General features: G+C 46.0%; 3 protein-coding genes across 6 annotated transcripts; 1 reads left to right on the top strand and 2 right to left on the bottom strand.

Annotated features, from left to right (window-relative positions):
* Positions 1-1371: 1371 nt before the first annotated feature.
* On the bottom strand, positions 1372-6588 carry LOC117895248 (serine/threonine-protein phosphatase 6 regulatory subunit 3). 3 transcript variants are annotated; one of them, XM_034802763.1, is made up of 11 exons: positions 6479-6588; positions 6061-6278; positions 5778-5977; positions 5388-5712; positions 5002-5315; positions 4772-4910; positions 4588-4706; positions 3937-4528; positions 3809-3873; positions 2658-3740; positions 1372-2591 (listed from the first exon to the last, which is right to left on the bottom strand). In XM_034802763.1, exons 2-11 carry the CDS (start codon positions 6118-6120, stop codon positions 2447-2449), a joined length of 3042 nt encoding a protein of 1013 aa, XP_034658654.1. In that variant the 5' UTR covers positions 6121-6278; positions 6479-6588; the 3' UTR covers positions 1372-2446. The 3 variants fall into 3 exon arrangements, with proteins under 3 accessions (XP_034658654.1, XP_034658653.1, XP_034658652.1); XM_034802762.1 differs by having other exon boundaries at positions 6399-6586; XM_034802761.1 differs by having other exon boundaries at positions 6061-6586.
* Positions 6589-7458: 870 nt separating this feature from the next.
* LOC117895250 (zinc finger protein 780A) lies at positions 7459-10248 on the top strand. Its single transcript, XM_034802765.1, has 3 exons — positions 7459-8409; positions 8466-9079; positions 9138-10248. Exons 1-3 carry the CDS (start codon positions 7506-7508, stop codon positions 10215-10217), a joined length of 2598 nt encoding a protein of 865 aa, XP_034658656.1. The 5' UTR covers positions 7459-7505; the 3' UTR covers positions 10218-10248.
* Positions 10249-10358: 110 nt separating this feature from the next.
* LOC117895247 (E3 ubiquitin-protein ligase SHPRH) lies at positions 10359-14877 on the bottom strand. 2 transcript variants are annotated; one of them, XM_034802758.1, is made up of 10 exons: positions 14615-14877; positions 13405-14561; positions 12624-13336; positions 11998-12553; positions 11772-11943; positions 11328-11713; positions 11157-11269; positions 10868-11096; positions 10646-10806; positions 10359-10590 (listed from the first exon to the last, which is right to left on the bottom strand). In XM_034802758.1, exons 1-10 carry the CDS (start codon positions 14757-14759, stop codon positions 10416-10418), a joined length of 3807 nt encoding a protein of 1268 aa, XP_034658649.1. In that variant the 5' UTR covers positions 14760-14877; the 3' UTR covers positions 10359-10415. The 2 variants fall into 2 exon arrangements, with proteins under 2 accessions (XP_034658649.1, XP_034658651.1); XM_034802760.1 differs by having other exon boundaries at positions 10360-10590; positions 13405-14558.
* Between the last annotated feature and the right edge of the window lie 139 nt (positions 14878-15016).

Below are 15016 nucleotides of genomic sequence, written 5' to 3'. Positions count from 1 at the left end.
GGGAAGACAATACTAGGGTCAATTATGTATATGTACATACTACACGCTTTACAATTGGCTGTTTTTTTGATATGAGTATTTGTAAGTTAAAGACTTAGTTGTAAGTTTTAGTTTTGGTTCGCATGAAGCTGGAGAACAACTAAAAGCTGAGAAAAGCCATCCGCCATACATAATAATCTCTGACTATCCACTAAAGATACTCGCACTAAGGACTACACATTAAAACTCTCTCATCTCTATCTCGCTTCTATCTCTCAATTAGATTTCATTGCAGTACGTATTGCTGTTCGGTTTCTGTGGTTCTTATTAATGTTCGCCTGTTCGCCTGTTGATTGTTTGGTGTCAATGAATTTAATTGTATAATTAACTTTCTTTAATTGTTACTTGATGTGTGTCTGTGTGTGTGTGTGTATGTAGTGTAGTGTCTTGTGTACTTGCTGGCTGTTTTATGTGGTGTCCATTAGATGATGTCTTATACTTTTGTTTAAATTAAGTTTGCTTTATCAAATACCCTGCAACTTCATTTAATTATCACAGTTTTTCATCAGAGATAGTTTAAACGTTTTCATTTCATTTTTTTTTCTCGTTATTTTCTCATATTTTGTTTTGTTTCCTCTTGTTTTATGCAAAAATAAAAAGGCAAGCAATTGGAAATTTGTGCAAAAATATTCTACGTTAGTATTGTTTATACTTGAAACAGGTTCTTCAATCAATCAATCGGCAAACGAAGATTCCTTTTCTTTTTGGGTCTAGGAATTGGGGGAATGTGGGGCTGGGATTTGGTTATTGTTACACACGTCTCTGTCTGATATGCTGCCCGCTTTTCTCTCTTCTTCACTTATCTTAAAAATTAATCTACATTTTCTAGATTAAATATTCTTTTTTTTTTGTTTTTTTATAGTTTTTTTTTCGTGTAAAACAAACATCAATTTTACTTTTAAAGTAGTTTTTTGTTTTTTATTTTTAAACATAATTAAAGTGTAATTATTTGGAAGCGAAAGATGGCATATTTGTATTTCTTCATTTTCATTTGCATTCTTGTGTTTTTTTTCACTTTTCTTTTCTGTGTTTTGTTCTTGGTTCGCATAAAAACATTTTCCAGCGACAACTTGAATAGAAATATAATTAAAAACAATACACAAAAGTAAGTAAATGTAAATTTAAAATGTCTTCTTGGAAAGTCTTCATTTGAAATTCTCGTTTTCTGGTGGAGCACAGGGGGAGGCGAATAGAGAATCGTATGTATGTATAGGTAGGGTAGCTGCTAGGAAGGAGGTTGTTGCTCGTAGAGTGGTAGGTTGTGTGTTTGTGTAGGTGTATATCGGGGGTGTACATTATTCCTGTCCTGACAAATGCTTGCTGTTTCTTTGCTTCAGTTATTTCTATTGCTTTTGTTTCTTATTCTCTCTCTCTCATCATCTCATTTTGTAGTTTCTTTCAGTGTGATTTTTGTACTTTCGACAAAGAATATTTTTTGGTTATACCGATTTGTATAGAAACAAAGTCATAATGGCAAAAGACATAAGTATATATGTACATACATATACCTCATTAATACATAATGCGTACTTTTTTGTGTGCTTGCAGCATGTGTGTGTGTGTGGGGTGTGTGTGCGAGCGTGTGGTATATTGAATGTTGTTTTGGTATTTTGGCATTGCTTTTGCTTCGTTTTGCATTCAATCAAATACTCGCTCGCACACGTTCTCTCCACCACGAATATTCAACAATACAAGTGTGTATGTGGTGTGTAGGTGTAGGTGTATATATATATATTATATGTATAGATATAGTTTATCCACGAAATACAAATACAAAACTATTCACGCAACATTAATTGTGTTGCATGGTGAATTTTGGTACTTTAAGTAATGCTCATTCGTTGCCTAACACATTGAGAGTATTGAAAAGGAGAAGCACTAAAACGACAGACTAATACAAGTACAAGTACAAAAACAAAATACAATTCACTTAATTTAGGAAGCTTGAAAGAAGTTACAAATTAAAACAAAATAATTGGCAATACGAGCGAGGAGCAGAAGGATTCAACAATAAACGTTTTTCATTCACTTTTAAAACAGTTTCTTTTTTTGTTTGCATTTTGCTTTTGTTTTTTCGTTTTCGTTTTCATTTCCATTTTGGTTTTGTTTTGGGCGGGCTTCGGCCTTTTGCTAATGCACAAATCGTTGCTTGTACTTTTGCAGCCTGTTTTTTTTTTTTGTATATAATATATATATAGACGTGTCTATGCATGTACGTATAAGTAGTAGTATGTGGTATATATTCATATAAATATGTAGCATATGCATGATTATGTATTTATGTATACGAAATGACCAAAGAGCAAATCAAAGGCATTTTTACAAATTGTCATCGACACATTTTATGCTATACAAATTGCAGATTTGATGATGAGTGTGTGTTTGGGTGTGTGTGTTGTGTGTGTATCTATGTGGTGTGTGTTGCAATCTCAACATTGTTCGTCTTGTTGGCACTGGCGGCCGTCAGCTTCTGTTGCTCCGCTGTTGTGATGTTGCTGTCCTCCTCTTGGGCATCCACATTGTTACTGCTGCTGTTGTCATTGGCATGATTGCTGCCGAAACAAATAAGAGTAGAAAATAATGTGAATTTTGTATACAATCAACTTGCTGCTGCTTACAATTCGTTCACTTTGCTGGTGGGTCCATTCGAAATGGGTGTGGTGAGCTCCTCCGTTTGGCGATCGCCACCCAGGGGCTTGGTCCACATACCCTCATCGTCCTCGTAATCATCCTCGCCATCCAACAGCACCGACTGCAGTCGGGTAACAATCGATGTGGCCTCCACCACGCTCGCCTCACTCGCCAGCCTATCGCTCGAGGCCTTCTCCACATTGGCATTATTGTCGTACTCGGCCTGTTGATCGTCGCTGGATGCATTATCCGGTATAACTTTGGGGCTCATTGGCTCATCATCATCATCATCATTGTGCGCGGCGTGTGATTCTTTCTCACCGCCGAGCGTAACCGGAGTGGGTGCCAGAACCTCCGGTACTGATTGCGATTCCTCGTCCACGGGCGGCCCTCTTGATGTGGGCATCCCCAGGTCGCTGCCAAAGGTGCTGAAGTGTGCATCAAAGTCGGCAAAGTTATGCGTATTGAATTCCGTGCCCCAGTTCTCGGTGCCAGTGTTGACCTGCGCCGAAGCACCGGGAATGTCCGAGAATTGTACATCCATGTCCCAGGGATCGGCCAGATTGCTTAGCGTAATCGAGTTCTTCGTGAACATGCCATGGCCATGACCATCGCCAGCTCCCGAGTGGGTGCCCTGCTCGTCCTCGTCATCATCCTCGTCCTCGATATTGCGACCGAATTGATACAGATTCTGATCATTGTCCATGGTAAAGACAATGTCCTGCAACGTATTGTCCAGATCACTGTATCCCATGTTACTGTACGACAGCGTGCCAATGTCCCAGCTATTGGTCTCGCCCAGATAGTCCTTCGAGCCGCCCGCATTGTACTCGTGATCCTCGTGCGGATTGCAATTGGCCAGCATTTGGTTCTGCTGCTTCGCTGCCAGCGTGAATTCGCCAGTTTCCGCATCGATGAGCGACTGCCAGAGCTGCTGCTCGGCCTCGTCCCTGAGGCTTGTGACCATCAAGGCAGCGATATGTTCAGATTCAGTTATACAATTTGTAATATGACGAAGAATTTTGATGAGATGCCCCATGTAGCCGAGTCGACGTCCCTTTTCCACAGATCTACAGTCGAATAAAATCAAAGTCAGTATGGATAAACGCTTCTCCCACAGATCCCTGTGAATACTTACTGCGCCTGCGCATTGTGCTGCCAAAAGTCAATCAACTTGGAGATCAAGTGACAGTTTACAATCAACTGAAAGGAGCCCCAAAATTAGAACTGGAACAACTGGACAAGACCTTCAACTGTGCAACTTACATGCGTTTGCATCTCTGAGGGCAGGGCATTGGGCGCTTCCTTGGTCTTGTCCAGATCATTGAGCGTTGGTTCACTCGCCGGCTGATCTGCTGCCAGCGGCAGCTCCCCTCCATCCTCTCCCAAATTGTTCTCCACATGATTCTCCTGCACCGGTGGCGCCGCTGCCTCCTCATCGACGGACACTTCAGTTTTCGTCGGTTCTGCTTCTGCTGGAGTCTCCTGATTGGCTTCCTGCGGGATGGTGGCTGGTGTCTGCTCATCGGCCTGGACTGCCGCTTCCTGCGCAGCTGCCACTTCGATTTCGATGTCACCATCCTGATCCGGATTGTTGTCACCCTCCTCCCGCTTATAGTCGTTCAAGGCATTCTTCAGCTCAACGTCAAACTCCTCCTCGTTGACTTTCAGAAAGGCATTGATCAGGCAATCCGCGGTGAAGAAGTCGGTGGCTTCCGTGGAGGCCGTATTATTGTTGGACAACTCATTGTAGAACACCAAGTGGAGGGCCTTCTCCGTTTCGGTGTGCAGAAAGTTGTTCCAGCAATACTGTTTGAAATAATCCAGCAGCAAACTAAAGTATTCCGTGGCGCAAATCCTAAAAGAAGATAGAGATTGTCATTGAAGGGTGAACGTGGGCCAGTGTGTACAACTTACGCCTGTTGAATGCTCTCGTGTTTGGTCTCCAGCAGGGCAGTGAACACACGACACACTTGAAGGCGTGTCTTGCCAAAGGGGGGCGTCAACACGGCCGCTGTGGTCTCAATTGGGGATTTCTGCAAGGCAATATATTGGATATAGAACATTGATATAATTTAGATGTAGGATTGTTGGAGCTCACCGCAGGCGGGTTCTTGAGAACATGAACGAATTCTTGTAGGCGTGGCGCCATCACAGTGATCACAGTCTCCTGCACTTCCTGATGGAATTCTCGTTCTCGCTTCTGCAGCAAGCGCTGACGATCAGAATTGGGCTCATCTCTGTAAAGGAGTGTGTAGTGTGGCGAGAGATGTAAATAAATCAGTGATCAAGGGGGTCACGGGATCAGCGGTCAAGGACAGCGCGACTTACGTGAATGTAATTGGCTTGATAAGCGTAAGTACAACCGATATTCCTGATAAGATGGCGCTCTCTTGAGCGTTTGGTTCCAAAATCACATTTAACAAGGCTTCAATTGTATCGGCAGATTCAATGGTTTTCAATATGGGATTCGAGCCATCAAATGCCGGCTCAAATGAATCGTTCTCCTGCTCGGTTTGACGCATTAGACGTCCTTGGTTAATAAGATCACAGAAAAAGTCGGCAACATTTGCATGTTTATCGGTTTCTTGAGGATTACGCAATATTGCAATCAGTCTCTCCACAATTTTATCTTCAGTTAGCCACTGCGAAAACAATAAACCAAGAACATATGTAAGTTTTTTAGAATATTTATCAGAATGGAGGGAGGAACTCACTTCGAATAGATTTCGCTTGAGTTGACCACCCTCGATGTCCTTCATCATTTGCATTATTAGATCAGGTATGACCGGTGTGTCAAAGTGTTTGCAAATGAAATCCAAAAAGGTCTTCTGCGATTTAATATACTCCAGGAGTTGTAGGCACATGTGTTGATACGAAAACCAATCTTGTTCAGGCTTTTTGGTAAAGAGCATGCTAAACGTTTTGCTAAAAAACGATGACAGCAATGGATTTAACGGTGGTTCCTTTTCCAGATATGAATACAGCAGCTGTATTGTGTCCGCATCGGACAGAAGCTTCTCATCAAGGGACGGTAGGCCGCTATTAACATATAACAATTAAAACTGTAAAATTAACAGGCAAGAGAGATTGTGATGGCTGCTTACAGTGTGAGTATCTCACAGGACATGTTTGCGTAGCGAAAACGCTGTACCATGGGCAGGTCATCAGAGGGTTCAGTTGTGATTAGCTCCACCAGACGCCTGATCACATCGGCACGTGTAAAATAGTTGACGAGAGTTTTCTTTTGCGTTTTGCACTCTTGCAGTATGTCCTCCTCATCTAGAAATTCCTCTAGCTTTGAATTCTGTCCAATGTGCGAGACGAACAGGTGAGTGGGTGAGTGGAACACTAAACGGAAACGCTGCAGGTGGCCGCCACAAAACTTACCTCCTTCTCTAGTAACGCCTCTATATTCGCTGAGGGCGCATAACCCTTGTCCCAAAACATTTTTCGCACGAACGTCTTGGCGGTGACACTTTCAGGCGGGGGGGAACAAGAATTTTATTGCGGAAGCTTGTTAGCTTTTCTTTTGCCTTGCGAGCTTCACTACTCTCTTGGATCTATTTTGCACGATGAAACTATTGTAACGTAGCATACACAGAGCACTGCGGGGCAAGAGTAAAGGGCAATTCAGTCAGTCAATTAAAACGAAAACTCTGCCGCTGCCGACTCGCACAAAGTAATGCGTAAATTTTGTAATTATGCTAAGCAGGCTCCACACATACACTACAATGTAACGCAAGGATGATTTTTGGCTTGTTGGTTTCTTTACTTTTGTGCAGGGTAGCGTTACGGCCACACTTACGAGTATGTTTGGCTTTCTATTTCTCACGATTTGCTGCAGTTTTGATTGTTTTTCGTCCGAAAAAACCACGCTAAAATTTTCTTCTTTTGTGTAGAGCAGTGTGACCGCGGAATTATGGATAAAATATACTGTCAGTGCCTCGAAAATATACCAAAATATACTTTTTCATTTTCAAAATATACCGTAAAATATACCGTAGTCTTAAATCATATTCCTTGATTTTGATGTTCTATTTTATATTACTAGCTGGCAAAGACTTTCACCACTAAAACAATAATTTAATCCGATTGAAGAATCAAGTTTGCTTATTATAAATACTTTTTTTTATTGGATTGTATACGTTATGACCTTATAATTTACAAATTTGTATTTGAATTGTTCATTCAAATCACCCCTCTGGAAGCACGGGAGCTTTGTCTTCAGTATGTAAATGTAAGTAAATTATTAACAGAGACACATGTACATATGTTAACTGATTTCATTGACAATTAGTGAAAGCTTGCGGAACAAAAGAGGAAAAGAAATATCTATTGTTTTCCTGAAAATTGCACAAAGCGTTGGGCGGTAAGGGAACATAAGTATATATTATAAACAAATATTTTAATAAGTATGTAAAATACCTTAAATGGTCACTCTGGTGTAGAGCTGCAATATATTCGACTGCATCTCCCATTCATATTAGCGATATTTACAATCGATAGGAGTGGGTATTCATGAAACCACTAACCATACAGTTTATAGATTTGTGGAATATTCCTATAAATAAGCTGTGGAGACCTATGGCCGCGAAACGACCGAAAAATGGTATAGATTTTCCGAAAACCGAGCGAAATATATTCATCACAAAAAAATAGTCTAACAATCCAGTCCAGTCCGAAAACACATAAACATCGCCAAAAAATTTTTGATCGAAAATGTAAATATATCGATATATTGATACATCAATATTTACATACTACAATTAAAGTTTTTCTGAAATAATTAGATTTTTCTGAAATATTGGCCAACACGTTGAAGCGGAGGCATAATGGATGAGGGGGCTCAGTACTCCATACGGTCGGTGTGCCGCATTTGTCTGCGGCACCTGCAGAAGGATGCCGCCTTTGATTTGTTCCTGGTGCCAGGTCTGGCCAAGAAACTGTGCGTCTGCACTCCGCTGTCCGTGGAGCAGCAGGATGGCTTTCCCAATAATCTGTGCACCAGCTGTTACACCAGGCTGAACGAGACCCACGAGTTCCAGAAGCTGTGCATGGAGTCGGTGCAGAAGTTCCAGGACATGGTGGCCAATAATGTCTTCTGCGTCGTCTCCACGGGCTCGCAGATCAAGAATTTTGATGTTCTAAATGTGGCTGGACATGAGGGGGAACTGGTGGGGGAGGACGATGATCGTATCAACTTTGATCCCCTGTTGGACCACAAAATGGAGCTGATCGAGAACGAGGAGGATGTCTTCAAGATGCTGGAGCATGTGGACAAGGAGGCCGAGGATGCGGAGAAGGAGGTCAAGCAGGTCGCTGGTCACGATCGTTTGATGAGCCCATTTCCCGACGACTTCTCATCGGAGAGCGACACCGAAATCGATGAAGACGTGGACTTTGAGCCCAACAGCAGCGATGGCGATGACGATGTGCCCCTGTCCCAGCGCCTGAGAGCGACTCCCCGCCAAGCGTCCAAGGCCAAATCGAAGAAATCGAACACTACAGACATCAAGGAAGAGGAGGAGTTCTTGTCGGCATCGGAAGCTGACGAAGACGGCGACGGCTCGAGGTCCAAGCGTAGAAGGATTCCACCCAACGAACGACCCCTGCATCGCATCATCGACTGCCACATCTGCCACCAGAAATTCAAGAAAGCCATCCGCTACGAGGAGCACATGAAGCACCACAACGATCTTCTGCCCTTCCAGTGCAAGGTGGAAACCTGCAGGAAAGGTAATCCTCTCCAGCAATCACTCTGTAAAGGAATATCCACTAACATTTCGTTGCAGGTTTCACAACGGCAGGCGGACTGCGCCTCCACATAGACCATGCCCACACCGAACTGTCGGAGGTGCACTCGTGCAGCGTCGATGGCTGTGGGAAGAGCTTCCCGCGCATCAGGCTGCTCACGTTCCACATGAAGAAGGTGCACAACATAGCAAAGTCAGCGGCCCCGCCACGCGACTATCCCTGCACGGAGTGCGAGAAGATATTCCGCTGTCCCATGGCCCTCAAGAAGCACATGTACAAGCACGACGGCAAGGAGCTGCCGTTCCCCTGCAACATCTGCGGCAAGCGGTTCGTAATCAACAGCGCCCTCAAGGATCACCTGATGCGACATGCGGGCATCAAGAACTACGTCTGCCCGTACTGCGGTGTGGGCAAGACGACGCGCCAGGAGTGGAACACCCACATACTGACGCACACCCAGGAGAAGAAGTTCAAGTGCCATATATGCGAGCATGCCTCCCACAACAAGCAGAGTCTGGCCAATCACATCAAGATCGTACACGAGAAGATCAAGAACTATGCCTGCCAGTACTGTGGGAAGACGTTCGGCAAGTCGCATGCCTGCAAGATCCACGAGATGACCCACACGGGAGAGAAGCGCTGCGAGTGCAAGGTAGGACCAAGAGAGAGTGTGAGATCATCCTTTAAACTAAAAGTTTCTTTGATTTCAGGTCTGTGGCAAGAAGTTCCTCTATCCAAAGAGTCTGACGAAGCATTTGAAGACACACGAGAAGCGGGTTCTACGTGCCATTGAGACGTATCGCCAGAGGCAGGTGGAAATGGGCGAGGCAGTACTCGGAGAACCGGTGGACAATCCCGCAGATGTCATGGGAGTGGCATCCGCAATTGGCATCGAAACGAGTGCGGGAGGAGAGCCAGCGATGTCCCAGAATGCCGCCGATGAGCTGCTCAAAGTTTGTGCTGAATCTGTGGCCACCATACCCAAGGATCCGCGTCGTGTACAACGAGTAGACATATCCCAGCTGGCGGGCACTGCTGTCAATCCCATTTCGTCGGTGTCGGTGCCGTCGTGGTCCCCGCAGGAAGTGAACTTCACCAAGAAGGAGGGCAAGCACGTTTGCCCAGGCTGTGGCCAGGGATTCAACAACATTGGCAACATGAAGCGGCACTACAAGATCATCCACGAGAAGGTCAAGGACTTTGCCTGTCGCTTCTGTCCCAAGCGATTTGCGAAGGCCCAGACACTGCGCCACCACGAATGGATCCACACGGGGGAGAAGCCGTTTGAGTGCAAGACCTGCGGCACTCATTTCCGCCAGGAGACGGCGCTCAAGCGGCATCAGCGTACCCACGAGAACCGTCCGCCTGTCATCTCCTCGAAGTTCTATGCGGCCCGAGAGGAGCTGGAGGAGCAGGAGCGTAGCAAAAGGGAGGCCAAGCGCAAGGCGGAGGCGAAGCGTAAGGAGATCGCCGAGGCGGCCAAGCAACAGCTTTCGTCGCTGCACAAGCTCGAGACGACCGACAGGAATCTGCAATCGTACGACGAGTACCAGGAGGCTGCCGCTGAGCGGGCAGCTGCCTCTGCCGAGCTGCAGGCGCAGCAGTTCGAGGAGAACGAGGTGAAGCGGCGGGCAGACGAGGAGCGGCGCAAGATTCAGGAGGCTGCCTACGAGCAGCTGCAAAGACTGCAGCACCAGCAGGAGATCGACAAGGTGCAAACCTCCTACGATGCCTACTACGCGCAAAAGGCCCAAGCGGATGGCACCGGCCTGAAGATCGATCATGTGTGAGCTGCGGATGCGGGAGATCAACGTTAAACGTTGCGGGGGTTGGGGCGTTAAATGTTTTTTTACAAAACAGCAATAAGTCGTGTGTATAATTATTCTTTATACGAATTATGCATGTGTGGGGGGGAATGTAGTCACGTATAAATTATTTTACTTAAATAAATAATTTCCTTAAAGGGTTAATATTTAATTAATAATACACTAAATCGAACACACATTCGATGTCAGTATAAAAAGCTTCTTTAAGCTATCCAGCGTCATATTGCCGAGATCCCAGTGTGTGCCGAGAGTTTGGCTGTCATCCGCTGAAGTAATGAGCTTCAAAATGTTCTCCTCAATTGTGCCATTCATGACGAAGCGGTGCACTGTAGTGGGTCTAGGGCAGACATAAAATGAATTAGGGAACTCTGATTATCAAATATATAACTCACTTTGTCTGCCCGAAACGATGTACGCGGCCAATGGCCTGCCGCTCATCGCCAGGGTTCAGAATTGGCTCCACCAAAAAAACATGTGTGGCCTCAATCAAATTCAAACCTTTCGAGCCACGCGACAAAGGCATAAGCAGGCAGGTGATATTATTGTCCGTGCTCTAAGAAAGATTAACGTGTTAAAGCGGATGATAATCATGAGTAAAGCACTCCCAAACGAACCTTAAACTCAAGCAAATCTTTGTTGCTGCACTTGCGATGCTCAATCTTATTTAATTTGAGAGCAATTGCTATGTGGTCGAGGATCACCTGCCACTGGGAGAAGATGAGTATTTTATCTCGTTGATTCACAGCCTTAATCTTGAGTATCAGTTCCACAATGCAGGCAAATTTAGTGGAAAAGTTGCCGGTAATCGGTTTGATCGAACCATCACGAATGTAGCGATATAATCTGCCAAAACAAAAAGCAAAAGTCAGAGCCAGCATTGAGACGGGGGAAACCCTCACTTACTGTGGCGAATTCTGGCGACAAATGGGACACTTGGTGCTGCCCACGGACGTTCTCTTTTCCATGACGGCCAGACAGTGCTCGCACAGGAAGTGGCCGCAAACCATCATCACAAACTGCAAGAAGAGTGCAGCAATTAGTGACATTTCTATGTGATTTATGGTTTATACTTACTCTAGGATCTTCATCGGTGTGGCATATAGGACAGACCGCGGCACTCGTGTCCTGCTTTAGATGCTTCAAATACTTCAGACGTCCACTGAGTCGCGTAAAGTTACGCTGTGCCATGTCCAGGTTGTGCAGATTCGTTTCCAATTGCTCATCGATTTGGTCGCTCAAGATGCGGTAATTCGACTGTTCGTTGGGATTATCGGTGAGCAGAATGCGCATCTTGCACATTTCAAGCTCATCGAATGACTTCACCATGTACTCCACCTCGATCCAGTACTTGGCCATGGCTTTGGCCAGACCCTGCAGGCAGCTGAGCAAATCCAATTTGATTTTACATTCGCCCAAGTAATCGCTGAACTCTGGTTTTCCGCGCACGAATGTAAAGATTACTGCAAAGAAATGCGGAAACATTAGTCAAAGATTTGATTAGGGAATTTGTTTCTGTACTTTTTAGAAGACCAATCTCCATGCTGGGCTTTTGCAGGCCTTCGGTTTCGTCTTCCACTTTGGCCAGCAGCAGACATTCGAATTTATTTAGCGTCTCACGTATCTGGCACAGGCGACAAGGGGCAAGTGGCTTTTTGGGTTTCTTTTTCGGCTCCTTTTTGTTGTCATCATCCTGCAGGAAAGAAAAGTCAAGAAAAGTTACAACTTGCAGCTGCAAAACACTCACCATAATCTCAGCCAGATGACAATCGGAGACTTTCCCAATAAAGCTCGTGATGTCCGCTGTTAGGGCTTCTCCCGCCTGAACTGTCGACACAGCCCGACAAATTATATCCTCTAGAAACTCAAATTCCGCAATTAGTTTTGACTTGAGATCCTCGAGACGCTGGTGCCACATTTCAATCTCGTAAACAATGCCCCTTACGGACTGAACACCTTCCAATTTATCAGCAGAGATATTTTGCTTGATGAACTCCTCGCGCACCTTGTTCCACATGGCATCGTGCAGCGAGTCCTTGTAGTTGACCACCGTGGCCAGAAATTCGACAATGCTGCCACTGAAACGTTCCTCCAGCGTCTGATATTCGGCTATCTTCAGCTGGTAGGCATTGAGTGCCGATTGCAGCACTCTGGAGGTGTCATCCAGATACTTCCACTCGAACGCTTTCATCATTGATTGATAGGTGGTCTCCTCGATGTCGGATAACTTGAACTGAGGAGCAGCCAGATCGTTGGCTTGCAGGATATTATAGAGCGCATGAATCTGCAGCACACTATCCACGCTGCAAAGAAATGGAAATGGATTTATACTTTAGTGATCAATCCCTGAGCAGCTGCCGCTAAATGTCTTACGATATATGGTCCTTGTTGTAGTCAGCTGCCAGTTTCAGTAGGAGCTTGTACTGCCTAACAGCCTGGCCATAGTTCTCGCGTATAAAGTAAATGGCCGCCGATCCATTGTAGGAGGAGGCCCAGCTGCGCAGCTCCTTCTTGCATTCGGTCTCGTTGTTCGATATCAAATGATCTAGCAGCTCCTGTGGATCCATCAAGGGCGAGATGTTCGCATTGTTGTGCACGACGGGCACCGAGCAGGTCTTGCGTATGTGCAGAAATGGTTTCAGAATGTAGCGCAGCAGCTGGGGCGAAATGGAGGCGAGGCGGGAGCTGTTGTCCTCGTTGTGATGCGTATGTTTGGCCACTTCCTCGCGAAAGTGATCGTGGCACTTGATGTGCTCCTCGCGATAGTACAGGGCCTCCACATTGCTGAGCTCCAGGCGATGGACTACTTCCGTTTGCGGCGGAATGCCCAGCTCGTGCTTCACCTTGGACATGCAGGTGCGCCACAGCCTGTGCTCCAGCAGATCCAGCAATGGCTTTGGGTTGTAGTTCAGCTGGAAGGACTTGTCCACAGTCTGCCAGGCAGCCGCTGGCTGGCAGGCCTCATTGAAGCCAACAAACTGCAAGAGCGGCGGCAGATCGTCAATGGTGCCCGTGACGGCCCAACGATTTACGGCCGGCAGCATTCGCACCATTTCAGCCGCTTGCGAGGTGCTGCTCTCCACCATCTAAAAAGTAGGGAAAATGCATTTAGAATATACGGAAAGAGGTGCTGCCGGAGGGTGTTCTTCTATACCTGAGCCTCGTCCAGGCAGACACGCCACCAGTTGACCATGAGAAGAGGACAGCTAGGACGCAAATAGAGCTGTTGGTGGCGCATCTGGCGATCGGACTTGTAGTCCGCTGTGTGATAAATCTCACTGCGAAGAATGAGATAGTCTGTGAGCACCACATCGTACTCGGCCAGCTGCAGGGGACTGTACCAGGAACCCGAGTGCAGACCGGGATACAAGAGAACCTTTAGAGCTGGCGAAATGTGCTTCTGCAGCTCGTTGAACCACTGCATCTTGATGGCATTGGGGGAGACTATGATGGTGGTTCCAGACTCTACCAGACGCGTGCCTCCCAATTCCGACCAGCAGCTGGGACACACATATGGAGGATCATTTGGATCCTGCTCGCCACTGCGATTCATGCAAAGTTCGTGCTGCCACAGACGGCAGTTGCTGCACTGAATCCGTTTGCCCTTTTTGCTATTGCAGATGCAAAACAGTTCCCTCTGCTGTCGCGGCTGCTTCAGAGGCACATTCTCGTAGATGCTCTCTAGTAGTTCCAGCCAGTAGTTGTTGCTGAATGTGCCCTTCGCTCTCGGATTGAGCAGCATCATGGCGAGGAACTCCACCGTCTTGCCCAGGCCCATTTCATCCGCCAGAATGCCACCCGGGGGCAGTGCTATCTTTTGAAGTTCCTCCTGAAACGGATAGAATTCGAGGCAGTAGTCATGCTTCAGCACGCGAGTGTGTCCATCCACCGCCTGGAGCACAGAGTAGTTCCCGGCAAATTCATTCAACTCTTGCTCGCGACTCAGCATCCAGCATACGCTGCGCTCCTGGTATTTGCGCAGCTTCGACTGGAAGCAGTCGGGTAGATTCAGCGGCCTGTCCTTGCCCTCTCGCATCGTCTGATGTCTGTCGTAGAGCGCGTCGTACAGCTTCGACGAAACATAAGTTTTGAGGGGTCGCTGGGAGATCTTCTCCTGCTCGGCCACTGCAAAATCCAAGCTGCTCTCCAGCCTGAAATCCTTGAACACAATCGGCATTAGTGTGGCACCCATTTCCATGTCGAGCGGACGGATTTTAGCGTGGGACGCCTGCTGCAACAACACCAAAATCCATTCGGCATCTTTTTTGATGGCCTTGAAGACCAATTTCCGAGGACGCGCCTCTTCGCCTGCTAGTGCGTAAATGAGAATCATTCAGTTTGGGGTAGACTTTTATTCAACTCACACTTTTGAATGCATTCTAAGAGTATCTCTGCCTGCTCCGGTCCAAAGAAGTCCATTAGCTGCCAACCCTTTTTGGCATAAATGAATTGCGATGCCTCCCTCACACATTCTTTTGCAATTTCGCATAAAACAATTCCAGGATTCATCTTCGGCAGGCGAAGGAGCACGAATTAACTCTATTTACTAGAGCCACGTGAAATCTTCCAATAAAATGTTGCAGTTTTGAGCGCGAGCGCGATGGAAGCATTCGTGAATGCTGTTTAGGGATGTTCATTTATTGTTTTCATATATCGATATACTTTTTTTGGCTGATGATATACGTATAGGGAGGTAATATTCTGAAAAATATATAGATTTCAGATAAGAAAACCTTATCTGATTAATTCGTCATAAATTGCTGAGG

This window comes from Drosophila subobscura, chromosome J (genome assembly GCF_008121235.1).
Source record: "Drosophila subobscura isolate 14011-0131.10 chromosome J, UCBerk_Dsub_1.0, whole genome shotgun sequence".
Taxonomy (NCBI): Eukaryota; Metazoa; Arthropoda; class Insecta; order Diptera; family Drosophilidae; genus Drosophila; species Drosophila subobscura.
This window is presented reverse-complemented; position numbering and strand designations above follow the sequence as displayed.